Below are 27,360 nucleotides of genomic sequence, written 5' to 3'. Positions count from 1 at the left end.
CAGATTGTATCAGGTACAGAATGGTTCTTGGATATGTTTAAAGAAACTTCTGCCATCTTAAGCTGTGAAGGAGTATATTTGTATATATACACGTAGTTTCAAAAGTACTGGTCTTAAGTAAACGGAAGGAAGTGGTTCAGCGAGGCATTTCTGTTTAATTACTTGATTTAAAATAAAATAAATTAAGCTGTCTACAGCTCCTACTAGGTTTGTTGAAGTTCACAAGTGTATAGCTGTCCTGAAAAGGGAACTGAAAAGCCAGGGTGTAGCTCATACAGTTTATGCACAAGGACTTAAGAGTTCATTTAAAACCTCATCTAGGCCATCTCTCTCCTCTAATTCCTTTTTTCAGGACCGGTTTCTCCCCCAGCCCATCACACGTTGGTCTCAGGTCACACGGGTGCCACCTGGGTACAGAAAGGGTTGCTCCAGATCTCCTGCTCGTGCTTCCTAGTCCAGAGTTAGCTGCAGCTTTCCATTGCCCGTCCCCTGGCTCTCTGGCATAATTTTGAGAGCTCCTGTTAGTCCCTGAGTGTAATTTGAGGGATGCAGTGGGTGTTGCCACTGAGGACGGCTGATTTATGCAGGGAACAGGGGGGCGCGGGGAACCAGGCCTGGACCTGGCTAGAGTTTGTGCGTCTGAACGTGGTCCTGCCGGCACGTGGTGCTCACAGCATGCCTGGGGTGGTGAGATCAGGTGCAAAATGTCCCTTTGCGCACAGCGTCCCCCATCACTCCTTCGGGTTGTTGCCGTCAAGCTTGCTAACATTTTCTGGCCACTTCTGAACAAGTAATTACACCTCACGCTGCATTTTTACATCTGACTAGTGCTTTTTGGCAGCTTATGTTGTGACAGCTTTAAGAGGGACTTTCTCGCCCTTCACTAGACTCTGTCCTTGAGGAGCTGGAGCTAAGCGCGCTCAGTGTTTTGGCATTTTTCTACACCTATCACTGGGAGCAACCTAAAAGCCACGGAGGGGTACCTCTGCTGAGACCCACTTTTGCCAGTGGCGGTTTTAATTTCTTCACTCCACCGTTAACTTGCTCTTTCCTCCTCTGGGGACCTCAGCGCCCAGTATGGTTGAGCGCAGTGTGTCTCGGCCAGCTTGGGCAGCTTCTCCTCCTCCGTCGTCTGCAACATCTTCAGGTCTTCTACTGATCTGGGCCGAAAGCAGGTCACTCCCCAGGGACCCCAGCTCGCAGGGCAGCCCCAGGACGCGCATGTGCACCAGCGCGAGGTGCCTTGCAGGGCAGCTGTTTGGGGAGAGCCTCATGGCGCCAGGTGGAGGTGCCCTGCAGACGCGCAGCCGGGACCTGCCTTCTCCCGCTCAGCCCGGCCGCTGCACTGGGGCAGCGCGGCGGCTCACAGCAGCTTGAGGTTTTCAGCCCCAATTTAGCTGTGCATGAGGGAACATCTGTAACAGTTTGGCAAACGTTCCTCGTTCCTTTACGGGAAAGTTTGCAGTTTCTGGGTGACTAGCTATGGCAGGTTAGGGAGAATTTGGCCTGGATTTTATGGCCCTCCTGTAAGAGAGGGTTGATGGGAAACAAATGCGTTATGGCCCCAGACAAGCTGTTGCTACATTTTTTGTTTCATTTTAAAACAGCGCTATCAACCAGTTGGAATATAGGCCTAGAGTATCGCGGGGAGTAATCTAATTAGTATGAAGTCAATTCACTAGTTCCTTTTGTGTCTCGTGATTAAATAAGTGGGAAAATGGCTTGAAAATTAGGTGCTAGAACGACCCAATTACATTTCTGTAGCTTTTTGTATTCAATTTCATAAACAATTTTGCTCTTCGCTGGTTAATCAGTGAATGCCTTTTTCCAGTTTGAAAAGCACTTTTGAAATTATAATGCAATTAAATTGTGTGTGGATGTTCTGGCATAGCGAGTGTGAAAGCTGGGGGCCTGGCAGACAGCCATGTTGTACCTTGACAGTAATGAGTTCCTGGGCTGGCAGCTTGCTTGTGTCATTCATAATATTGTCCACGCCGGGTTACGGTGAAATGTAGCTGCCTTAACTCCTTGCTGGCCAGGAGCGCCTGGGCCTCTGCGCCAGGTCCTCTCCCCTGTCACGGCTGTGGCGAGGCACAGAACTGGGGAAGGTGGGTCCTGTTTCTGCTCAGCTGAAAGCTGCCGTTGGCTTTGTCGCACCGCCAGAAGCTCCTCTGCGGGCAGAGCTGCCGCTCTCCGGGTGTCCGGGATCGCCCCAGGGACGGTGCTCTGCGCCGGGAGAGTCGCAGAGGTGCTCTGTTTGCATGGTGATGGTTCTGGCTAACATCACAGAGTAGCTGTATGGCTTCTTTTTCTTCTTTTTTATCCCCCCCTTTTGTGAGCTTTTGCAGGCCTGAAGGATGGATAAGGGGGATATAGGGGATTAACGGTTATTTTGCTGGAGGACATAACTGGGGCAATTAGGGAAATGCTTTGATGGTGGCCAGCGTATCCCTTTTCAAGGTGGAATGCGGAATTGCTGCTTTAGGTAAACCATTAAATCCCTGTTGAGGAGCAGCGGAATTGAGTGAACCACGTGAACCGCTTCTGAAGCGTCGCCTCCCGCGAGCCTGGCGGGTGCCCGCCAGCTTGGGCCCGTTCGGGCTGGGTTCGCATTAAGCATGGTCGCAAACGCTGAGACATCTCCATCAAAATACATATCCAGTTTTTGGAGTCTCTTGGTGGTGATGCTCCCAGTTAAAACAGAGGCTCATGCCGTGGCAGCCCGGCAGCCCATGGCTTCCTCCCAGGGAGACTCGGAGTGGAGGTGGCAGCTTCTGCACAGAGCTCTCCGGCACTCGGAGGAGACCAGGGGGCAGGTGGCAGCTCTCGGGCCGTGCGGCATTAGCACAGAAGCAGCAAGTGACAACTGGCCCGTGGGCACGTTTTGTAGTGAATTGTCACGGCTGCGAGACACTCGCACAGCATTGCTGAGAAATGACAAACCATGCGTCTGGAGGGCGTGCAGGAGCTCTTCCTCCTTTCTTCGGCCACGCTGACTAGCCCTGCGTCCCTTGTCCTGTTTGATACCTACTCTTCGCAAGATGATGAAGTCTGTCGACTTTGCTGTTTGCCTCTCTGCTTCCCGTTTGCCTTCCATCCATTCCATTTGCACCTCCAGAGCTCTGGTAGTCCCCACTGAACCATTCCCACCATTTCTTGTGTATCGAGGGTGAAATCTCCTCCTCCTCCAAGCCACCAATGGCTCTGCCATGAGCTTCACTGCAGCCTCTCTACCCAACCGCTCTTGGCTTGGGGAGACGTTTAGAAAGGGTTGCTGGCCTTGTCCCTGCCTCTCTCTTCCCCTTCTCAAATGTTTGAAAACTGTCTTTTTTCACCAGGTGCACTGGTAAAATTCCTCAAAACTTCCTCTCGTGCATAAGGATGAAGGATTTTATTGCTGTCAGTACCCTCCTTCTCCCGCTCTTCCCTTGTTCGCTCTCGGGCAGTCAGCTGTTTGGTGGTGCCCAGCGGCTGCACGCCGGAGCCCTGTGCTGGAGCTGCGAACAAGCCGCCGAGCTGCCGCTGAGCACGGGGCTGTGCTGTGCGCCGGCTCCATCGCTCGCCAGGAAGCCCGTGCCCGGCCGCAGAGCCCGTGCTTCACAGCTGGAGCTCTGCAAAGTCCTCGCAGGCTGGTGCGCTGCGCATGCGCTGCTGTCGGAGCGCCTCTCCTCGTACCGAAATGCTGGCAGTCCGCGCAGGACGTAAGTTGTGCACAGCGTCAAGCGGTGTCTGAGAGGACACTGGCTACGACTCACGTCATGGACACCCACCGACTCTTGCTTGTCCTGTCCTGCTTTGTGTCCCTGTGGGCCTGGTGAAGTCCAAGCTTTTTCAGGCATGCCTTTAGTGGTGTGTTCATCTCGTGTTCAGTCTGTTTGTGGTGCGAGCGCTGAATTCAGCCCGTCCAGGACGGGTGGCCAAGCCCATGCGATTGCCACTTTCTCTCATGTACAGCTAAGCCCCACACGGAGAGAGGCAGAAAGCTGCGCTCAGAGAAAAAGAAATAACGTTAGAAATAATGACTTGCTTGGCAGGTTTTAACAAGTTCAGTAACAGTATCAGGTGCCCTTGGCTCAAGATAGTAACCTCCTCTTAAATGATCATTACCTGACTAATAAAGACCTCCGAGCAGGTCATTACAGCTTAATTGAGACATAGCATCCTGTTTGGTTTGCACCACGTTGCCATCTTTCACGTTGTTGAATCTGTTGCCTGAACACTGTGAGTTGGGAGTTGGGGTTTGCTTGATTTTCTTCTCTCCCAGCTGTCAAGCAGTTTAATAAGGAATTGAGCGTTTCCTGCGTCTCGACGTGCCTTTAGCTCGCAGCGACTGGGCAGGCGTTTTCGCTGTGGGTGCTCGGTGGCCGTGGCCTGCGGAGGTCCGGATGGTCACGGCAGGGAGAGGGACGAGTGGCTTTTCCAGCCTGTCACTTCAGCTGTGCATGCGGCTTGTGCTTTTCGCAAGCCCTGAGTCAAGGAGAGAAGGGAGACATGATAAGAACCGAGGCCCCAACCGGTGTTTAATTTCCCATCTTGTTCAAATCGGCAGGGTTTGAGCATCGGCTAAGAGCTTTCTTTGAATGGCATGCTTCTGGCACGTGCCCTGCTGATGTGTTGCTGCAGAAAAGCTGTGGCTTGCAAAGTCTTTTAAATATCTGAGGGACCAGCGTGCTGTATTGACACGTGTATGTCGGGACTCGGGAGCTGCGAGAGCAGAGCCCGACCCAGCAGCTTGCTCCAAGGCTTGAAGGGGCAGGCAGCGGCTGTATCTGGTGGAGGGTTCCTCTGCACGTGCAGCAGCCCCTCGGCCTGCGTTGCAGCATCAGTGCTGAATATTAGCTTAACTTCTGGGTTGGGACTTGTTGTCTCTTGGCCCAGAAAGAGCGCCAGCAGGCGAGTTGTACACGTACAATGTCAACGCAACATGGACGCATCTGCTGCAGCCTGTAGAGAGAAAGTGGTGGCATCTGCTAACTTTCTTTGTTTCTTTCTTTTTGTGATGTTCAACAGAGATTTGGCCCAGCTGGCCTAGAAATACGAGATAAATGTACTAAATAACCGTTGTCTGGCTTTCTTTTTAGTTGGAAAGAGCTTTTCTCTTGATGCCTCTTTAGATCAAGCATTTCCTCTCCTCATTCTGCTGGATGAGGCTGTATTTCAGCTCTGCTCGTGTTGCCCAGTATCTTGAAGAGATTTGAGGTGTTTTTCCGTTGAAAAGAGTTAATCAGGGAGGATATTGCAATGTCGTTTCCAACAGCTGAGCAGCACAGGAGCCTACTGCCTACTGCGTTATTCAGTGCTGGGTGTTGTGCAGCTTCTTAATCCAATGGGACAAGGCAAGGATAGCAATACCGGCCTTCGTTTTTTATATATAAATATGTATGTATGTATGCTTGTATAGAGAGGGGTGTGTATATATATGTATGCAAACACACCCACAACTGCTTTGTGTCTTGGCAGTGAGGTTGCTTTATGGACCCTGTTAGGAAGTAACTAAATGGAAGGCTTTTCTGTGATGAAATATCAAGTCTGAGGGCAGCAGTTGCCTCCTGCACGCAGATGTGACTGTAATGGCATTTGTGAATGGATCAATGGCCAGGTTGCTCAGGGCTCGAACACTTCAGAAACCTGCCGCTGCTGTCTGAAGTGCATGGGTGAGCTCGCCATAGTCTCGACTGATCCAGGAAACCTCCGTGCCAAGGAAGCCTCCGCTTGCCTCTGTTTGATAACGGTTTGTAAGGAAGCAGCGTTTCAAAGAGAGCCTGCTCCGGCGCAGCCGCTGCTGCTGCAGGGCTCGTTGGACCGGGGAAGCAAACCGCTCGTAGGGCAGAAGTGCGGAGGGAGCTGCGGCTCCAGGTGCCGCTTTCAGGTTGATTGCAACCCGCTTTCTCGTCCCTCTCCCTGTCACTGTCTCTGGTTATCGTTTCAGAACCAATCCCAGCCATTTAAGGAGGGCCTCAGCTAAACTGTTTTTGTGTAATTTGTGTACAGGCTCCTTGGTGAGGGCTGAGGGAGTGAAGGGAAGGATTAAAGGATGTAGCCGTTTTCAAAGCTGCATCAATACTTGGCAGAGCAGGGAGGACAGTCACGGAGCTGCTTTCTGCCAATACTGGCACTGTCCCTAATCCCACATAGTGTTGGGAAAATAGAGCCATACAGACGGCACTTGAGGAGAAATCGGAGCTTGGAGAAGAGCCCTAAGTGTCGGCAGAGAAGGGGGTCCTGGGTACGTGCCTTGCTCTGGAGGCACCTGGCTCCTGCTTCTCCCTGCTGCGTGATCTGTGGACCCGCTTTGGAGCCGGATCTCATTCCTGCGCGTCGGGCAGTGCGGTGCGGTAGGTCGGAGGAGAGCCGTTCGAGCGAGCGCGGCTGGGAGGAGAGGAGGGCTGGCGGGAGGGCGACCCGTGGGAGTCAGAGATGCCGGCGTCCCACCATGGGTCCCCAGCACGAGGTGCTACTGCAGCTCTGTTGTGGAGGGAGCAAAGGGTGGACACCCCTACAAGAGTGCCCGAGGTGGTCCCAGTCCCTAGGGCTGTCCTAGGGATTTGTGAGGTGGTGGTAAGACCCGAGTACCTGGCACCCTTCTCCCCGAAGCCAGTGCGAATGGTTTGGAGACATTAGTGCTGCGCTGCAGCTAACGCCGGGAACTGAGCGCTGACTTTGCTGGAGAGTCTAGGCCCTCTCTTGGCTTCGTACGGGCATTGGGGGTGGTTTGTATTTCGTATGAAAGACAATCTTGAAAGGTCTTTTTAATCAGCTGCTAGCAGTGGAGGAATATTGCACATTTGCTGAAATACTTCCCACAAGTGCTTCTCAGAGTGAGAGGTGTCATGTCGTTTACTGCTGTTGATTTAAATATCATTCTTCCTTTCATTCTGCAAGGTGCGAAACTGCTTGAGGACATGCAAAGAGTGTAATTTATTTTGAATTTTTGCTGGTTAAAATATGAAAAAGGAATCTTAGCCCGTAGCTCTGCACGGAGCTATGAGCCCCCAATTCCTTTGGCCACGTTATTGGGTGCTCTCTTCCTCGTCACCTCCCGAGGTGACGGGGCTTGGTGGGTGGGCAGCTGCTCGTGGCGGGTTTCAGCAGCGGGTAGGAAAGCAGAGTTAGGAGCAACATGTAAGGGAGACTCCTGAGCTTTCAGGTAATCTGTAAATCATGTTCGCTGTTTGGTGACAGAGCGCTGTGTTCGCCTCAGAGGCGAATGCCGCGTGCGTGCGTGCATGCGTACGGCCCCGCTCGCTGGAGCGGTGGCTAGCTTGCTCTGGTGGTCCGTCATCGCTGCCACCGCAAGTCACGTCACCTGGGGAGTTTTGAGGTGGTGCATTCAGATGGGCATCACGAGACTAAGTCATCGGGGGAAGGGAGTATGGTCACCACTGGTAAACAAGTGATAAATACTGGTTTGTTTTTCAGCAGAGCTCTCTCTTTATGAAGGCCAAAGGCCTGATGCAGAGATTTTCACTGAAGTTCATTGGAACTGGTAAACCCTGACAGAGGTCACCAAGAAAGCATGCCAGCAGCTGGTGCAATACCGTAGGAGGTCTGCTGGCCTCCTGGCGCTCAACCCGGGCTGTTTCTGAGCTTGGGTGCAGGGTTTGTCTTTCACACCTGAGCTCCTTCTTCTTGCCCTACCTCTGAGCTACTCACCGTCATCATTTGAGTTAGGAGCTTGTGCTCACTGTGCTTGCAGGACCTTAAAGATGTAGGCACATTTATCTTCACAGCATCTCCCTGAGGAGGAGGAGGAGTAGGAGTTAGTCTCAGTTTTATAGATGAGCAACCATGGCCAAAACCCCACCGGAAGCTGCGCAGGAGCGTGGAGAACCAGCCTCAGTGCCCCCTGCCAGCCCAGCCCTGCCCTCGTGCGGGGATGAGCTGTTGTGCTTCCTTACGCCTCGTAGCAGCAAGACTCAGATGCAAGTAATTACAATAACCAACCCCCAGCAGTTATTAATGTTTTGAGGACAGCTCTTTGATAAGCCCATCTTTTCAGCCCGTTTCCTGTTCAACTGAAAGCAAAACATCTTTCCTTCCACTATTATAAATCTGTTGTTAAAATGAAGAAAAGGGAAAAAAAAAACCCAACAACAAAACCTTAGCACCAAGCTTGGCGCTGCATCGCCTTTTGTTAGCCGTGGATAGAATTATGCATCATGAATAAAAACTGCTGTCAACATGCATTGGTTTCAAAACATTAGAGCATATGGTATGTGATTATCTGTATTGTCAAATGCAATAAAGTGAATTTGAATATAATAAAAAATGTAATATTTTAGAAATTTGGTAATAAACTGTAGAAGAATTGACAGGCAGAGAGTATTTGACGCCTGTAGGCAAACAGATAAAAATGGCAGGACTTTCCAGCGCAGCGTGCAGCGGCTACTGCTGTCGAGTTAGGGAGCAACTTCATTTTCTAATGAGGGAGTCTACCCCGGTGAACGGAAACCTGGGGAGCGACGGCCTTTCGTCCCGGGGCTCGCTGGGAGAGGCACCTTCTCCCCGAGCCGCTTCTCGCGGCTCTCGCCACGGAGCCCCACCGCCACCGTGCTGCTGGCTCCCAGGTGGGATACGGGGACGCTTGGGCTCTGCCCTGGGCTCACTGCCTGTCCAGGCATGTCCTGGCTGTAGCGAAGGTGGCAAGACTTGTATGAGCTCTAATGAAAGTTTGCTTAGGTTTCTTGCAAAAGCTGCCGCAGAGGTAAGGGCTGTGGCGCCTGCGGGAGCAGGCCCTGCAGGAGCCTAGGCAAGGAAGTTGGTTAGACGTTAAAGAGGCTGGAAAGCAGAAAACATCATTCCTACCAAGGTGCTCTGAAACATCGTCACCCACGACGATGTCTGTGCCTCAGTTTTATCTGTAAGATAGGGAGAGTCCCCTTGGGTTGTCCTTGGCAAAGCTGAGCGGTTCTCGGGGTGCGTGACCCTCCCTGGCTGCGCTGTGGGGCACCAACTGCGCCCCGAGCAAACTCCCCTTGCCCGGCAGCAGGGCTGGGCATGGCCGGTGCCTACTGGGAAGGGGGAGCATTTTCATGGTGTTCAAATTTGTCCTTGACTTTGCATGTTGCAGGACCTGCTCGTGAACGGAAACAAGCACACACACCTGAAATGCACAGTTCACACTCCGGTTGTAGACAGGGTAGGTGGATTTTGCAAGCATTTGGGGTTTTCATTTTTGATGGCAAAAATAAATCCATTAGTTTATATCAAGCTTCCCCCCTGCCATCTTACATGTATACTTTAATAAGAGAACTAGAAAATCCTCACCTGAAGGAAAAGGTGCAATGCAAAGGTGTGATGAATGAAAGGTGTGATGGGTCTGCTCCCAAATGTTTCTGAGGAGCCGGAGTTAAATACTGGCCAAAAAGCAAACACTGACTGAGGTATCTTCCTCTTTCAGTAGCTCATATATCAGACTGATGCATTAATTCTCAAGCCTCTGACAAAAAGGTGACCATTTAAACATGCTGCCTCCAACCTAGAGAGAAACAGAATCAGGAGAGAATTTTGAGACTTCCTGTGTCGAAAATTCAGAAGCAGAAAAACGCAAACATGAGTGTAGCACACGTACATGCAGTTTTTCTTAGGTCACCGTTAATGCTTGTGAGCGATCTGTGAATAATTAATGGTTTCTGCTAATTAACAGTATGATAAAACTGGCATTTATTAAGTTGCTGTGTGGTGTGCGTTTTAGTCATTATGTACTCAGCATTTTGGTTTGATTTCAGAATGTTAATAGAATAAAATTTTAATGAAGATTTGTTGTTATGAAAAATTTATTATGAAAAGTTCAGGTACCACTTACATTAGCATGGCTGTAACATGAAATGAAGTGTCCCCTTTCACACCGTGTGCCATGAATAGATTTTAGTGGAAACTGCTTAGCTGCAGGAGCAGATCCCAATGAACTCGTGGGACAGGGAGGAATTTGGCTGGAGCAGGCATCCTTGCTTGCTTCGCGTTGCCTCCGCATGGGCTGGTTGAATAGGGAGAAAACAGCACAAAGCCAGCCCAGGTTTGCCAGGGTGTTTGTGTTTCTCAGAGGTCTTCGGAAAGCAGAGGAGTTTGTCTAGTGATCGGAACAGAAGCTGGTAAGGACTTGTGATCACTACGCTCGCTTTTGGTCTTTGCTTGCTGTGAGGAAGGATTGATGTGCTCATCCGCCCTCGCACCGTGCTTCCCCATGAGGTGGTCAGTAGGGCGTTACACCTCAGCGAGCTGGCACCTCCAGCTCCCCCAGCTTGGTCACCGTGGCCAGAATGTGTCCTCTGGGAGAAGGACAAGTCCCTATACCCTTTGTCCTTCCTTCACAGAAAATAACTCCCCAAACCAGTTTGAATTGATTTTGCCCATATTTAAACAGGCGAACTGCTACCTGGTGCTGTGGTTTCACCTTCTCCGGTGGCTTTCTTTGACCGATGCTCCCTTTGCAAATGCCACGTAGCCGTGGGGAGGACAGAGTGAGGAACTTGCGCCTTGCAGTTTGCCAAGGAAAAGCACAGAAATCTCGTGCTGGTGCCCTTTATCCAGCTGCGTGGCTGACCTCAGCTCTTTGCTCTCCCGCCTCGCTAGTATTGAAACACTAGCACCTTGTGTGGAGGTTTTGATCTAAGGCAGTTGCCTGCTGATTTAATTTTGAGAATTTACTCTCATGTCATGGAGTATATATTGACACTTTAAACAGCAGTAATACCTGCCTATGTCTGTCATGGGAACCTGACTATTTTCCTTACCCAACCCAAGATGCACGTAAACACCAAACGGATCTGCAGGCTAATCATCTGACTTGATGAGCATCATTCACAGAAGCGCTGCCAGAGAGCACACTTTACGCTTAAATGAGGATGGTATTTTCTACCCTAGATCAGAGGTGTTAACCTTCTCTTTCTCCTTCTAACTCTTCCGGTCACCCTGCTCCCAGGCTGGCTCTCACTAGCATGGGATGAGGTTTTGTTCTCGGCCGAGCACGGTGCGCCGTGGAGTATGATCATCAGTATTCCAGGCATACGTCCCCATACCGGGATTACGTTCGAGACAGAGGAGGAGGGGTGAAAGTGGATGTGTGTGTGTGTTAGAGATAAAATTTGAGGAGCGTGCGCGTCTCTCACTACATATTTATCTCTATTGATTGATGGATAGGCGAGGTGCATGGACATTACTGCTTGTCAGGACGTGAAGGGATCTCGTCTTGGAGCGTCAGTGACTGAGAGCTGCCATTTTGCCATGGATATTGGTTTGATCTTGGTTGGAGGCTCCAGCTTCCATTAGGTTGCAGATAACAGCGGATTCATCTTTTCTACCAAAGTCACCAGATTTCTCTTCCCAGCTCTCTCCTCATTATCGTCCTTCTCTCTGTCCCAGCCGTGCATGCTAGCCTCAGCTGATGCTGGGGTATGGCTTTCTGCAGGGAGAGGCGAGCAGGCGTTCACCTTGCAAGCGGTTGCACGAGGTTGTGTGTGATCGAAAGCCTGGTGTGCACCTGGCCGAGTAGCTCGACGTGCGTGGTGGCGGAAGCGTGAGCAACTCCTAGGGTGAGGTTGCCACTTGCACCAGGATGTGGGGCCGTGGCGGTCATGGACAGTGGGGATGATCTTGGAGCTTCAGAAATCCTGGGAACACCGGGGAGTAACCACCCGGTCCCAGGCTGGTCCGTGGTGTGTGCAGGTGGCTGTGAATCTAGGGAGAGTGACTTCTTCGGAAATAAAAGCCTCTCTTTTTTGTGTATTTGTAGCACAGGAAAGAGAAATAACGGGAGCTAACAAATCCGAATGGACAGCTTTTATCTGAACACTTCTGATAGCTTTAATGGAGAAAGGTCCAGTACCTCAGGTGAAGGCGTCATAGGAACAGATTTGCTGGACAGTAATAGAAATCTGTGGGAGAAGAAAAGCAGGAACTGGAGCGCAAGAAAGACTTAAGCAACTTGTCCAAAGACAGAAAGTAAGAAAGTGGCAAAGTTGGGGCTAAGTTTTGGGAGTCCTGACTGTTGGGTTCGTGTTTGAACAAACAACTCTGTTCCCAGAGGCAGGATTAAACCCCAGAGTGCCTATTCCTGGCTCTCAGCATAACGATTTGAATTACCTTAACAGGATTTAAGGAGTGGGAAACCTCCCTGATTTGCTGTCCTAGCAGTTAAAATGCCCTGGCCCGTCCATCGGTTCTGCCCGTTTGTCTACAAACACAGGATTTGGTGACAGCAATTACGAGACCTGGTTTCCGAGTTCCCCTCCTGCCCCTCCCGTGCAGGTTTGCTATTATTATAAGGTGACTTGACAGACTCAGATGCTAGATAGCTTACTAAGTAACTTTTTCCCTTCTGATTACAAGGGATGTGTGAATAAAGTAGAACTGTATTGATTCACACCAATCTATGCATCGACTGTGTGGGAGCCACTTGCAATTCCCAGCAGCACCAGAAAGCTTTGCAACAGGGAGAAATATGACCAGGCAAGTTGAGAAAATAAATTAAACTAGTGTCAACTTTTCTTGTTTCTTCCCTCGTTATTAATGAATGGAATGGGGCTCATTTATCAAGAAGAGGAAAAATTAATTGACAGGGGCTTTAATATTATTATGCCTGGCTTGTCTGGTCACATTTCTTCTTTTTTTTTTTTTTAAACTTTTTGAAAGGCATTTTATTACAGTTTACAGCAACCAGCTGCCAAAACTATGGGTGTAAACAAGAAAGCAGGTGCATAAATAATGCCACAGCAGGACTGGAGGTTTTTGTGTTTCAAAGCGTAAGTAACTTAAATATAGGGGAAAAAAGAAGAGGCATAAAGCAAGCACAAACGAGAAGATCAGGTACCAAGACGTAACCCGGAAGGAGAATGCAGTCTGAACTAATATATCCTTGTTATGATGCTGTGCTGCTCCAGCGGGATCAAGGTGGCTACTGACATCCGTCAGCCGAGCCGGGGTCGCTGGGTAGCCGTGGCCTGGGCTCGTGGCTTGTGCCCCGGGGCCAGGGGGATCAGGGTGGCCACCAGAGGACCGCCGACCAGGACCTGGACCTGGCCACGCTGCTTCTCCTGCAGCGCGTGGTCTCGCTCTGAGCCGGGCAGAGGCAGGGTGCTGTTGGGATGCTGGGCTGTGCTTCAGCGCCAGGGGTGCAGGCACACGTGCTGTCCTGACCACCGGAGGGGTGGTGACGCCCAACGGGGCAAGGCTCCCCCTGCATCAGTTTGTCCGTCAGAGCCCTCTGGGAGCTGAACCCCCGCATTAGCCTGGTTGTACGTCCTGGCACAGGACGTAATCACCTTGTTGCGCTTGCTTCACTGCGCGTACGGACTTGAGAGACCAAGACCTTTAATGCACTAAGCTGCTTTCACGTAGTGCTGCTGCTGAGTGACGTCCTCTGCGCGTGCAAACAGACCTGTCACGCACGTAGCTCTACGCACAGATGAAATCCTGGCGGAGCAAAAGTTGCTGCCAACGAACAAGAGAAAGCAGATATATTTCATAGCGATGGTGTCGTCATCTCAGCTATATTTTACCGAAGTTGACATAAAACCTCTCAACTGATGACAAAGGTGCGAAATGTAGCTGATTCGAGTGTGAAAAAACAAAATGCAGAACACAGGAGCTTTGACATTTGGTGTCTTTAGTATGGCTTCTTATTATTTATGGTTTCTAACGATTTTTTAAATTGCTTTAAATCTTGTTACGCCTTTGGTTACTGACTCTGAACAGTGTTTCTCTTATTTCTGGGTTACCGTGGTAGAAAGTGCTGCAGAAGAGCTCTTGTCGTGCTGCGCAGAGCCTTCGACCCCCAGGTCTGTGCAGCTTTCTTGGCCCGACAAGGGTCTGGGTCAGAGGAGGCTTTTCAGCGTAATGGAGGAGCGTCGGAGGACGTGTCGAGGGCCCTCAGCCGTCAGGCATCCTGGGCTGGCGTTTGCAGGTGTATTGGAAACGTTTCCAGGGGAGCTCGGGGTGCTTTGGATGCTTGAGGGTATCCTGCTTTTCCCTAAGGAGTAGATTTCACCAGATCTTGCCGGCTGCTGTGAATAATGCCCTCGTATGTGTTTCCTGGTGAAAAAGTCCCCTTCTGTGATTCCTTATTCAAAAAGCACAGTTCTGCCGTGCGGGCAGCCGGGAAGAGTAATCCGAGCTGCAGTTGTACCAAGTACCTTCAACTTGTTTTAGAAGCTGCAGGTAGCTGGGTCCTCTGGTGTTCGACTCCCAGATGTTTTAGCAGGCCATTAGACTATTTCGCTTTTGTTGTTAGTGCTGTTCTAGTTAGGGGACGGAGCGGGGCGGAGGGAGGTGGCGCGGGGGGGCCGCCGGCTGCAGCCGCTCCCCCGGCCTCGGAGCAGCGCAGCCCGGCCCCGGGGGCCTCCTGCCGCGCTTGGCCTCGTCCGCTCGCCGGCCGGCGGGCAGGCCGGAACGACGCCTTTTTTGGAGCAGGTGCTAAAGGAGGGCTTTTTCACCTGAAGGTCGCGAATACACGTCTCGGCTTCCTTAAGCGGTCACGCTCGGCTCAGAGCCTCTCGTCGGGGGGCATCTGCTCGCCTCTTATTTTATTTTTTCCCCTCTTTGTCTTTTCTTTTACAGAAAAGATTATTCAAATGAATATTCAGTTTTATTCATTTGAATAAAAAGACCAACCGTTTGACTCTGTTAAATGCTTATCTCTTAAATAGAGCTTGTTAGCTTCCAATAATAGCTTCATTCAGAAGGATGCAGTATAATTTCATTTTAAAACGTGTGCTCCTTGACAACCGGAATCCTATTTATGTCACATTTTAAACAGCCTTCTTTGTTTTGTGTTAATCTTCTTCTTACGCTTTCCGAGGACCCTTTTTTTTGGTCGACTCTTAGTACCCCTCGTAAGAAATAATTGTCTCTTCAGCCCAGGAAGGTTTCTCCAGTTTCGATAAGCCAGAAATGAGCGGGTGTTCATTACGCTGACTAGTAAGGGCACGCGTGCAGCAATATTTTTTTGCCTGCGCAGCTATTGCAAGTTGGAATCTGATATTTGGAAAGTGGAACAAAAAAAGGCCCATTACCGGTCAGCTTTCCTGGGTTTTTTCCTCTCGCTCGTTTGGGTTAAGGTGCGGCCTGGGGTGGCGGCCCCCGCGCTGGGGAGGCGGCGCAGGGCGGCGGCGGCCGTCTGTCCGGAGAGGAGCCGCTCGCAGCCGGCGCGGGTGAAACCGGCCGGCAGGGCGGACGGCGCTGCCGGGCGCCCGGGATGCCCTCTGCAGCCGGCTGGCCACAAAGCCTGCAGCGTTACCTGCAGGTCTGTTGGAGGCGCAGTTAGATGGAGCAGTTTAGAGGGCGAAGACGAGGCCGAGGGTAGGTAGAACGGGGCAGGCTGCTACGTGCTTGCAGTGCCAAGCACGGTCGCGTTCGGAGCTTGGGTTCCCGTGTGATGTAGGGCCGGGGCATGTGTCCTGCCTTGCAGGAGATTTAGAGGCCGTGCCGAGTGTTGTGCCCCCCCGAAAGGAGGGCCCGCAGAGGGAGGGAAGCGTTCGGCACGGCTGCGCGTCCCGTGCGCTGCTGGACGAGCCGCCGCGGCCTCGCCGGGAGCCCTGGGCCGCTGCCGGCGGCCTCGGCTGCGGCGTGCGGTCAGCGGAGACGAGCGGCTCCCGCAGCGGGCTCGGGCGTGCGGGAGCTGTGCGCGAGGGGCGAGACGGTTGCGGGGCAAAAGCGGCTGCATAAAGTAGAGCCAGGCAGCGTGAGTTCGCGGCCTTCCTTCCCGCGTCGTCTGGGTGGGACGCGAAGGGCGCGCGGCGCTCCGGCACCCCGGTTCTCGGCTGGCTGCGCGGCGCTGCGCGGCGGAAACGGCACGGCTGGTTGTGCCGGGGTTCGAGGCCGGCAGAGGCTTCGGCGCGGAGCTGGAGCTGGGGGTGAAGCTCATTCTGTTGTTACGTTGTTAGGATTTCATTAGCTTTATGTTGATGTTTATTCATCAAGCCTTTGCCGGGAGTGTAGCACGTTAGGTTGGTTTTTGTTGGTTAGCGTGATTTTATTTTCTTTTAAAGAAACAAGTAGGGAAGATGAACGTGCGCAGCGGTGGTGGGTCTCAGCGCGGCGTCTCTGCAAGCGGGTGGACCCGGCCGAGCAAAGGCGGCGTGCAGCAGCCGGCCTGACAGCAGCCCAGGTCCGCCGCCCCTTTGAAGCAGCGGCGGCCGAGAGAGGAGCGATGAGATCAGAGGCCTTAAACTTAATAGTTTCTTAAAGGCCTCAGGATGTCCTGATGAGGTATTAGAGGAAGTAATTCAGGAAGAAAGGGACAAAGAGCCGCCTCCGGCTCTGGGCTGAGCGGCGGGCTGGCTGCGGCGCGCGCAGGCAAGGGGCGAGCGTTCCCTCTCGCCCTGAAACTTTTTTGGGCACGTAATGAGTCAGCCCTGATGGAGAAGTCCCACGGAATTAAACAAGAGATAAAATCGATACAGCTCCATAGAAATATAATTGGGTTTTGCACAGATGACTCTTAGAAACCTGTAATATATAAAAGAAAATATAGCCTCACTGTAGTTTCTGAGCCGTCGTGTAGCAGGGATGTAACTATCCATTAAATTCTTTAGGATGGATCAAAAAATCTATGAGGAGGTTTTAATTCTCCATTAAATCCTATGGAAGGACTATAACAGAACCTTATGAATTTTCTCTGAGACAACGTTTCTTCCCTCCGTTAGTCTATGATAGGTTCAGCAACGGCTCCATAGAAAGCAGCTGTATTTACACGTGCATATTGTTATGAAAGTTCTCAAAAATCCAAACTGCCTAAATAATGCTTTATTAAAATGAAATTTGTTTAACATAGTTAATATTTTCCTCTCCTCCCTCCTTTTTTTTCTTTATTAACTAGGATTTGGCTTCGTAACTTTTGAAAATGAAGACGTGGTGGAAAAAGTCTGTGAAATTCATTTCCACGAAATCAATAATAAAATGGTAAGTTTTCTTCCCAAAATGCGTGTCGGTGGAAGTGACATCTCTCCCTTTGCTGCAGAAACATGCTGCGCCTGGGTGGGCCTTGGGGGAAAGTTTTCCATAAAAGTTTTCCACGGTGGTAGTAGACACGGTGTGTCTGATGGCTCAGTTTGCGGCTGAGCGTGCTGAGCTTCGGGCATGGCCCGTGTTGGCCCCCTCCTGACAGCAGGTAGGACGTCTGTCCTTCCCCGCGTCCGTAGGGGCTGTCTCTCCGGGGTCAGGCAGTCGCCGGGGAGCAGGAGTTTGGTGCGGGAAGCAGAGGGCTGAAGACGGCCTCAGTCAAGCTACCCAGCTTCTTGGCCAGCCTTGGAGAAACCCTCCGGCTCCCACCCACCCTGTGGCTCTCCACTGAATGGCTGCTTTAAGGGTTATCAGAAGGGCAATGGGCTGGAATAGCTATTACAGACTAAATGTTCCCAAAATAGCTATTCTGGTGAAGCTGCCTGTGCACCTGAGCCCAAATGCTGCTCCTACATTGCTGCTGCCTGTGCTGACAGTGTCGCCGGGAAGTCGCGGTCTCTGCCGCCAAGCCGCACTCCCTGCCTCTCCGCTCGTCCGCCCCGCGCCTGAGCCAGGAGTCAGACCTGTCTTGAAGTTTCCCCTAAGTTACAGTCTCCCCCCAGGTTATGGGTTGCCCTGTCAGTAAAGCCACTGAGCCAGAGGAAAAAGGGTATTTGTATTTCAATTGATGCAATAACTTTGATATTTTCAGCTAAAATATTCTTTTTCCTTTTGTCAAAACATCCTTTGCTTCTCAAATGTGTATTCAGATATGCATTGTATATTGGTCTGATATGTGTTCACAGACTTTAAATTCAATAATAGAGCTTTTAGTGTGGATAAGATCAAAGCAATCTCCTTGGCATATGCTGGAGGCCTGATTCAATATTTGACTTGCTAATTTTTCCCAGGGCACTGAAATAATATCCTTCATATTGTTCCTCACTGCAATATGCGTCTGAAATAAAAGTAACAATCCCTTTGGCAAACTCTTTGCTGCGATGTCAGGGCTGGGCCGGGGCAGTTCCCGCCTTCCCCAGCAGGGATCGGTCTGCCCGGCTCCCATGGGAGACGCGGGCTCGGCCTCGCGCCGCCCCGGGCGGCTGCCTGCTTCCTCGGTCTCCTCTTCCAGCCAGTTCTGCTTCCGCAGTTTCCTTCTTGCTACCAGTGCTACATAGCGTGAAATAAATGTGGACTGTGGGGGAGACTTCATTCCCTCCTGTAGTTGCTAAATGCTGATTAATCTGATTCATCGCTTTACTTCAAACAAAATAAACCCAAACACCCCCACCCTGGAAAAAAAACCATCCAGCAGTAAATTATGAACACTGTAAGTACAGATGTAGGGAAGACTTGTCAGTGGAGGAGGAGAAGCGGCAGCGCTGCGCTCCAAGGTTTCCTACCCGCTCGTGCAGGGCCGGGTGTGCGTGGTCGGGTGCTTCCCGCCCCGGGTTTGCCTTCGCAGCCCGGCCCGTTCTCCGGCCGGCTGAGCGAGCGCCGCCCGCGATGGCCCTGGCGCGGTGCGGCGGCGCGTGCCGGGAGCCGGCCAGGGAGCCGCAGGGCCGGGCTGCGTTGCTCGGCGTGCCGCGGCGGGAGCGCGGAGCGGCCGGGCAGCTACGGCCCAAGCGCCCAGCCCTGGGGCTGCGGTGGCCGCAGGCAGGGCCGAGCGCTGCCGGCGGTGCCGTCCCTCCTCAGATGCCACGGTGCAACCTCGCCCAGAGAGACCGGGCTCCCTGAGGGGGCCCCAAACGGCCCCTGCGTCTCCCCCGGTGACGGTTCCTGTCTCTAAGGCTCACCCTGCGGGCTCTTGGCCTGGGACAGCAGGGCAGCACGGCGCCGGCCTCCGGGGGCCATCGCCGCTGAGGCCGCGTGCCCGCGGGACGCTCGCCCCCGGGCGCGAGCGGGGCCGAGCCCCAGCTGCCTCTCCCTGTCCGCAGCCCGAACCGCGCGTTGTCTGCGGTTCTGCTGTGCGGACCCTGCCCCGCTCTTCGCGCAGCCCCCGAGGAGAGGCCTGGCTGCGAGAGCCGTGCGGAGGATTTCTTCTCCGATGGAAGGCGACGTGGCAAGGTAATAGTAGTGCAGGGAGCACGGAGCATGGGACGGGGCCAAAACCCGCAAGGAACATCACAGAGAGCGGAGGAAGGTGTGTGGGCTGCTACCGTTTGGTTGTCGTGGATAATTAAAATATATTCTTCCCGGCCCTCTGTGCCTACTCGGTGCCCGATCCAAGTGCCGCGATGCTTTGAGTAGTCTCTTCTTGTCATTCCTTTTGCAGCGCTAATTTTAAAAGCAGCCCACGAGGGAGGAGGTGAGACGTGATCCTGTCTTGGGACTGACTCATCGTGTTGCTGATGTGGCTGCAGACTAATTCCCCAACGCGGGCGGGAGCGAGGAGGCTGCTGCACGCCTGTGCGACAGCGTGCTGGTGCAGACGGCCGGCGGTGCCGCGCGGCTCGGTGCGCGTCGGGTTCGGCGGGTCCCGACCCGACCGCTTCCACCTTGGTTTTAACGTGCCCCGCTCTAGCGCGGGTCTCGGGCGCCCGCGCCGCAGCCGCGCCGTCCCCGGCTGCGCTGGCCGAGCGGCGGTTGCAGCTGCGGCTCCGCCGGCTCCGGCTCGCGGCGTTGAGCTCCTTCCTTCTCGTCTCCTGAGCGCTGCCGTTTCCCAAAGCGCAGGGGGAGGAAAGGGTACGGGGCCGCCGTCGTTCGCCAGCTATTTCTAGCCGCCCCGCTCCCTTGCGGGTTATTTTTAGCCCACCCGCGCTGCCGCTGCTGCCATCCGCAAAGCTTAGAATGTCAAATGGGATGTTAGCCGAGCGGTGGGGGAGCGGAAGGGGAATGCCGGCGAGGTGTTTCAGAAAGGAAACTCGGGGTTTGTGTGGGAGGCAAAGATTCTCGCCGAACACCGGGGGCAGATTCATAGCGCCCAAACAAACTGTCCCGGGGATGTTGTTCTGCTTACACAGGCAGGCTGCTCGGCGCGGGGTGCCCCAAAATAGCTGGAAAATAACGGGGTGATGGAGTAGTTGATTTCCTTTCGGGCTGTGCTGCGGTGGTGTTGCTCAGGCGGTAGGTACAGCGTGACAAGTGCCCGACCGCTGGAGGGAGCCAGGCCTGAGCCCGCTGCTCTCGCACACAGTTGAGTCTCCAGTTGGACGGCGGAGCGGCTGACAAAAACATTAGGATGTTTTAAAACTGGCTTTTATGTTGTATAGTGCCTGGAGTTCTGGTTTGCTCTCCGTGGTGGGATTTTGTGGTTTTTTTTTTTTTTTTAGTGGATCAGCACTCTTCCAGCCCCCCCCACATTGACAGCCTTCGCTGTTTCATCGCGTTTTCGAGGTGGCGCATGTCGCGGCCCCGAATGCTTCCTAGCCTAAGGCACCTCCGTTCTGGAAGGCCAGCTCAGCCCGCAGCACGTGCAGAAAGCAGGAGGGCCACGAGACCAGCAGCCTCCGAGGCTGGTGAGACAAGGCGTGCGGCCAGCGCAGCCCCCGCCTCGCACGGGCGTTTTGAAGAAGCCCTGGTTCATCGGCAGCTGGCCACCGCGCAAGGCAGAGCGAGCGTTCGGCCCCCGCGCGGGGCAATGCCCACCGCGCGCCTGGGCTGCAGGCAGCTGATGCTGGAGCAGACGCCTGCAGGGAGGCTCTGCCGGCTGAGCCTGCCCTCGCTGCGTGCAAGCCTTCTGGCTCAGGGACCGGCCATAGGGCTAAACCTGACATGTGGCTTTGGCTTGCCCAGAAGGCATGGCAGGGGACAACGAGGAAAATTACAGGACATGGGAGATTGGCTTCTGGACAAGTGCTTGATCTGAGTCCAGAAATCACCCTTCTCCCTGTGAGCAGCTCATTTTCGTGCCGTAAACGTGCTTTGATTTGTTTTGTCCAAAATCCGCAAAGCTCACATGCTCATAACACTTTGCAGTTCCCTGACCCCTCCAGGCCTCCTTACGGGCACTAGCCCTCACTTCACACTCAGAACAAGCACCCAGGGAGTCAAAAAGCAATTCCAGTAGCCAGTCATTAAATGCAGCAACTCCAGCTCCAGCACCTGCCTGGAGTCCCTGGCAAGCTCCTCGGAGCAGGGACGTTCCTTCATTTTACATGTCTCTAGGGCCTACCAAAATTGACTTGTCGTCACAAATGGGGCCGGCAGGCGCTAAGGCTCTTAAATGTTTCTGACTGTGGGGACGTGGCTGTCAACAAGTCACAGGAAATTGCTGCTTATTGTTTCCTGTTTTAGGTTTACTTTACCAGCTTGTAGAGCTGGGGGCTGATGCATCGCTAGTGGCTCTGGAGGAGCGTATGTGGCCGCTGCTGGGGACTGCAGTGTGGAGAGGCTGGTGGTCATGGTGCCAGCTGCCCTCCGCAGAGGGCTTGCTGCAGGGGTGAAGGTGTTAGGACCCTGTGAAGGACAGTGCTGGGTAGTCAGATTTTCTCCAGAACTTGTGGTGCTAGGTAGAAGCATGAAGACTGCAAGGTGAGACAGCTCTGGAAGACTCATCTGTCAGCTGAAGAGGACTGCAGACCTCGTGCAACTTGAATGCGTTCCTATGATGTTGATCTTGAACATGCTTTAAGCGATATGGATTGTGAGATGTGCAGCGATAACCCTGCTAGCCGGGCTCTCCAGACAGGCTAGCGTTGCCCCCCTGAGCAGAACGAGCAAGAGGAGCTGCCCAGTGCTGGGAGCTGTTAAGTGTTTTGGGGACCAACTGAACTGATGAATCCAGAGGAAATCTGGCAGCCTGCTCTGCTCTTCCCCCGGTTGCTGACTTCCCCAAAATCTCTTGCAGCCTGAGCAAGTGTAAGCAACCTCTTATCCCATTCTCCATGCCCCGGCTTTGTGAAAGATCTGATGCCTCTTTTTTATAAGCTTTAACCTTTCTTCTGTTTCCTGGTGTAGTCTTGGCTTTGCAGCATTCGTAGGTGACTGTAGATTTCTCTGTTCCAGGAGCAATAGGTTTGGCTTGCGATTGCATGAATGACATGGAGTCTCCAAAGTAATCTAATCTCAACTAGCTGTGAATTGCACTTTGCTGGCAAGACAAAGTTGCCTTGTCTTTAGGTGGTAAAATAGGTTTTTGTGCATTGTGAATATGTGAGCACTCTGCTTCCCTCAAAATAGCTCTGGTTTCCCTGGAAAGCTGTTAGCCATGTTTTTTTGAAACGTCCTGGTGCTGAGAGCTGACAGCCTGTTTTGTTGCGCTGGGCATAAGAGGCTTTTCACTCCCCATCTCGCCCATCCGCGTTCTCGTGGGTCTGACTGCTTGTCCTGACCAAGAATACCCCAGTGTAATGTTAATTCTCAAAACTAGACTAAACAAAAATAGTGAATTTTAGTTTCCCTGCCTTTTTTTTTCAGTCTTAGAGTTAAAACTTTCTTTGTTGGGCAGCTGAAACTGAAGAACATCACTCATAGAGGGGAGCTGTTAAAAAAAGGAAATTATTAAGAAATGCTGAACTGAAAAGTGCATGGGAGAGCCAGGTTTCTGCGTGTCAGCGGGCTCGGGGGGCGGTTTGGGGTAGCCCCGAGCAGAAACTCTTCGATCCAGATGTGAACCCTCTCCAGATGTGAAACACCCTCGCCCATGTGCCGCGTGGACGGGGGCCCCAGGACGCGGCGCCGCGTGCTGTCCCCAACGCCTCCCGCTGCCTGCGGTCACCAGGCTTTCGTGGGCCTCCCCTCCGGCGCCCGGCCGCTCGCACGTCGTGCGGGGCCCAGATCCGCTGCAAAATCACGCCGGAGCGCGTGCCTGCAGCCCGGGCCGGGGCAGGCAGCCGCCCCGAGGACAGCAGCGCGGCCCTGCGGCTCTGCGCCCGGGGCCGCTGCCGGTCCCTCGCGCCGAGGGTGCCTCTCTCCTGCATCAGGGAGAATACTTGAGCTCTCCATATGGGGTATATTTGTTTACAAAGGCTTAGGAATTATTTTTCTTTCCTACTGGTGGCTTTTTCTTCCCCTTTAAATCTGAGTTAAAACGTCTTTGCAGCTCACTACCATTCTCTTTATATCCCTGTGTGCTGTGAAAATCGTAAATTAAGCTAGCCTTTCAGAGAGCAGCGGTAGTCTGTTCTGTGGTTGCAGAAGCTAATTACTGGGTTATTGTTTCTAAGGGTGCTAATCCAAACTTCATTTTCCTGTTAATTGTCCATGGAGTGGGCCAGAGGCTTTTTATCATTGCGAGTGTTTGCAGGGAAGGTGGCTCTGAGGTGTGACCAATGGCTCCGTGGCATTTGGAGCAGTGCCGGACTTGAAGCAAATGTTGAGAAATGAAACGATACACTTCTGGTGATGGCTCTGATTTGTCGAGTGGCATACTCCTGGTAAACATCTCCCTCTGATTAAAAATAAGCAAAGGAAAGATTCAGAGAATATCGCTTAATGGCTTTGTCTGGTGCGGGAGGCAGTCATCAGGGAGGCCGGCGGTTCTCTTCGGCGGCTCTAGCTCATTTAAGGCGCATGCTTCTTGAAGGAGTTTAAGGAGACGAAGGGAAGTAGCGCCAGGCTGCTGGGCTTGCAGCGTGTTGTCCTCGGGGGCACGGCGGTTTTGGCGAGGGCAGGGGCAGCAGGGCGCAGAACGCAATTAGCCTGAACGCCGACCGTCTGCAATTGGGCTTAGAGCTCCCGGCCAACGCGCTGGGAGGTTTGGTCGATGATAGTAGCGCTTACGCTCGAGTTTCACAATTGCTTAGTACAGGCCCTTTGATGTTTTCAATGTCTTCCCAAAGCTTATTTCCCTGCCCTGAGGCACGAGTCAGCCCTTGCAGGGGCTGGAGGGGGTTTCCATGCCGTCGCGTACCGCCGTCGCCCCCCGCGCGGCTCTCCCCGCAGCCCCTGCTCTCGTGTGGTGGTTGCAGTGCTCCACGGTAGTGATTTTACAGGGCCCTGCTGGACAGATGCCTGGAGGGCTGTATAAGCGGCATAGAAAGCATTTGCCAGGAAGGACATGGGCTGAGTTGCTTCTCCTGTGGGACAAGGAAGCGGACTGGAGGGCAGGAGCTCCCTCCTGCCCTGAGGCTGCGTGGATGTCCCATCCTGATCCCCATCCGTGACGGAGCTGAGCATTGCGCGCAGGTGTCCCGGGGCCGCGTGGGCATCCCATCCCCATCCATGATGGACCTGAGCATTGCACGCAGGTGTTCCTGCTCAGCCTTCATGCCTCCACCGTGCTGTGCCCTCAGTTCCCTTGGCCCCTTGGCATGTGCCTTGGTGCCCTCAGGACAAGTTAGTGCTCGCTGAAATCATCGGTGGGAAGATTTCTGTTTCCTTTTCCTTCTCTCTTTATTTTAATGAACAGTCAGGCACTGGGTCTCTCTCAGTAATGCAGCCTGCGGCGTTATGAGCTAGCAGCTGCACGTGTGCGTGTGAGATTGTGTGCACGCGGGTGAGCACAAGCGTGTGTGTGTGCGTGCATGCAAAGCGGGAGGGCAGGGTGGAAGACAGGGAGCCCCGGCTGGGATTTTGCACATGTGCCTTCCCATGGCAGCCCCCGGGCGCGCTGGCCAGGTCGCTCGTGGCGCAGCCGAGGAGCCAGCGGGGTCTGCGGAGGCACCGCCTAGGTCTCCTCGCTCTGCGTGGTGTAAACCCGCAGACCCCAGAAGCAAATCCTTCCGGCTCGCTCTTTCCTCTCAGCCCTTCTCCCGTTAATTCCTGTAATGACCCAAACACTTGGCAAAACAGTAACAGAAGTTGAACTGTTGAAGAATTTGACTCCAAACTTCATTAGATTCTGGCAGTTTGTTTGCGAGAAGTGCGTGTTTTGACAACACTGGCTGTATCTGAGCATTGTAGCTTGGGGAAGTGTTGCGAGCGAGCTAAGTAAATACGGTCTGCCATGAGGTTTGCAGCAGAAAGGGGAGGAGTAGGTGGTTTTGTTTAAAATACTCCCATTACAGTCAGTTAACCTTTATGTTACCTAAATGGAAATTGTATAAACCTGAAATTTTTACTGATCAGGTTGCCTAGGAACAGGCGGTTGGTTTTCCTAAGACAGCGAGTACACAGTCACTGATCGGGCTATTAGGAGCAGAGACGTTTAGCCATATTATCCTCCCTGCCTGCCTTGGGCTGGTGCCATTGCCCATTTGCACGCCGGGAGCACCCCGTCCTTGCCTGCTGCGCCAGCGGCGGGTCAGGCACAAGGGGTTGCCCTGCTCCGGGCAGCCCGACATCGCGGATCGCCCACGGCCACGGCCACGGCCAGCCCACCTCCCCGGCCAGCCCGCGGCCAGGGTCCGGGGTGCGTTTCGCATGAGCACAGAGAGGGCAGCAGGGCCGCGTGCACCGTGCCAATGTGTAACCCAGGGAACACGGCCCCGGCCTTGGTGCGTTTCTGTCCTCGATCTAGCCTGGGCAGAGAAGGCCCGGGAGGGAAGGGGACACGCAACGAGGACGAGGAGCCGGGGAACCAGCGTGGGGGCATCCAGCCCAGGCCTCCAGGTTCAGCCGAGACCTTTGCCGTCAGACCAGCGGATCTCGATGCGTGCAGGGCTGCAACGTGTCTGCACCGTTTGCCTTTTGCTGAGGATGAGGATGAAGGTGTAGAGACGTAGAGGTGGGCTGGGCTGGGACACTTTTAGCTTGGTCCAGCCGGGCTCCTGAGCACGGCTCTCGCCTGCAGTTAGTGCAGGAGGGGGCACGAGGGAACAGGGAAGGGCCAGACCTGCCGAGCATGGAAAACTGCTTTATTTTTCCCATTTCCCATCTAGAAGGAGCCTGCGAAGCAGCGCCGTACAGGGAGGTTGGGCCTCTCCGGGCCGCGGGCCGGGCCCGCGCTGCGCGGGTTGCAGGTGCTGTCCTGTGCTGCCGGTTAGGCGCGTGGTGGTAAGGTCTCTCAGAGCGCTGGCTGGAGCCTTGTAACGGGATTAAAATGGCATTAAGAAACTTCAAAAGGCAGCAGGAGTACCTGGGAGTGAAAGAATGCAGATCATTTGTTAGTAGGGTTTGCAGAAATTTTCTGCTGGGTAGAAATATTGATTCTTTATTCCTATTTTAAAAGGAGCTTTATGTAATGATCACCAAGAGTCGTTTTCTGTTATCGATTGTAATAGAGCTGTGCTGAGGACTTTCCTCCATTCATCCCACGCCCGCAAAGTATCATTGAGAGTAAACACAGCCCAGGTTTTCCTTTCAGGAACGCAGCAACTTCTTAAATCGGCATTTTTGTCATCTTTACGGTGTTTTTTGCTATGTGTGTTTAAAGAGACATACACATTTACTCTTTTAAATCCGTTTACACTATTCTTAAAATTCACCTTTCGGGGGAGGTGGAGTGGGGAGGAAAATGCTAAAAATAAAACTCCCCCCTTAACTAGCTCAGTTCTGCATTTGACATTTACATGGAATTCATTTGCATCTCATTTGTACATGTTTCTGCTCAATAGGTAGAATGTAAGAAAGCACAACCTAAAGAAGTGATGTTTCCACCAGGGACGAGAGGAAGGGCACGTGGATTACCCTATACCATGGACGCTTTTATGCTAGGGATGGGAATGTTGGGTAAGTGTGCAATGGCCACGGCTGCGGAGCGAGCAGCTCCTGTGTTGTCTGTCTCCCTCGTTTGTGAACGCTTAAGGCATAGTGGTGAGCAAAGCTCTGCGCTTGTGTGGGTGCGAGTCTAAAACTTAAGCAGGGGTGGAAAGGGGAAAATAATCCTGTCTGTGGTAAATGATTAACTCCCTCCCTTCCTGGAATATAAAAATTTGCATTTAAATGGTTGTCTTAAATAGCCTGTTTTACTCACAAAAATAGAATGATGAAAGATGCAGTGTGTTCATTCTGACTAAAAATGATCTCTCCCCTTTTTTAGAGGAATTGAGTCACACATTATTCCCCTTCTTTTAAAGGTATCTTTGACAGTTCGGCATAGATAATTGAAAATCTTGCTGGTTCTTAAATGGCATGCAAGATGGAGAAAGCAGGGAGATGCGTAACAGTATAGGTCGCAACAATAATTACGCGTTTCAAGGAGATGGAACAGTATTTTAGTCCGGAGTATTGTGTCCAGAAAATACTAATTAAATGGGATAAATGATACTTAATCGCAAAGTTCCATTTGTGCGTGAGGTCTGTTTAGTTATAATTGGTTCTCATTTGTTTCAGCCTAGATAGTTCTTTCTGTATAATCTGACAGCCTCTTGATACGCTGTCCTCAGATTTGCCAAGCCAAAATGCTGCTAACCCATTGCCAACATGATTTTATAAACTTCATGTGTTTTCAGCTACCTGCTCCCTTTGCGGTAGTGGGCTATCTCGTGGTTGTCACCTGCCGTGTCTGTGAAGCGTGCATGGACGAGAGGGTCTTTGGAGGTGTTCCCAGGCAGAAATAAGCCTGTCCTAGCCTGGGGTCCTTAGGAAGTGGCCTTTGCTGGGTGCTTTGAATGCTCTGTCCCTGGGAAGGCGGGTTGGCGATTGAGGAGAGGGGTCGGGGAT

The 27,360-nt window shown here is 52.7% G+C and overlaps 1 protein-coding gene across 22 annotated transcripts in view; it reads left to right on the top strand.

Annotated features, from left to right (window-relative positions):
• The window catches only part of MSI2 (musashi RNA binding protein 2), a 286,908-nt gene that overhangs the window by 192,025 nt on the left and 67,523 nt on the right, over positions 1–27,360 (top strand). For 12 of the 22 annotated variants that reach the window (XM_068909335.1, XM_068909331.1, XM_068909328.1 and 9 more), the window contains exons 8-10: positions 9,071–9,139; positions 16,814–16,896; positions 26,313–26,427. In XM_068909335.1, coding sequence (XP_068765436.1) covers positions 9,071–9,139; positions 16,814–16,896; positions 26,313–26,427 — 267 coding nt within the window. The remainder of the gene's footprint in view (positions 1–9,070; positions 9,140–16,813; positions 16,897–26,312; positions 26,428–27,360) is intronic. The other 10 variants (XM_068909330.1, XM_068909337.1, XM_068909334.1 and 7 more) reach the window with 1 other exon arrangement.

This window comes from Struthio camelus, chromosome 16, assembly GCF_040807025.1.
Source record: "Struthio camelus isolate bStrCam1 chromosome 16, bStrCam1.hap1, whole genome shotgun sequence".
Lineage (NCBI taxonomy): Eukaryota > Metazoa > Chordata > Aves > Struthioniformes > Struthionidae > Struthio > Struthio camelus.
This window is presented reverse-complemented; position numbering and strand designations above follow the sequence as displayed.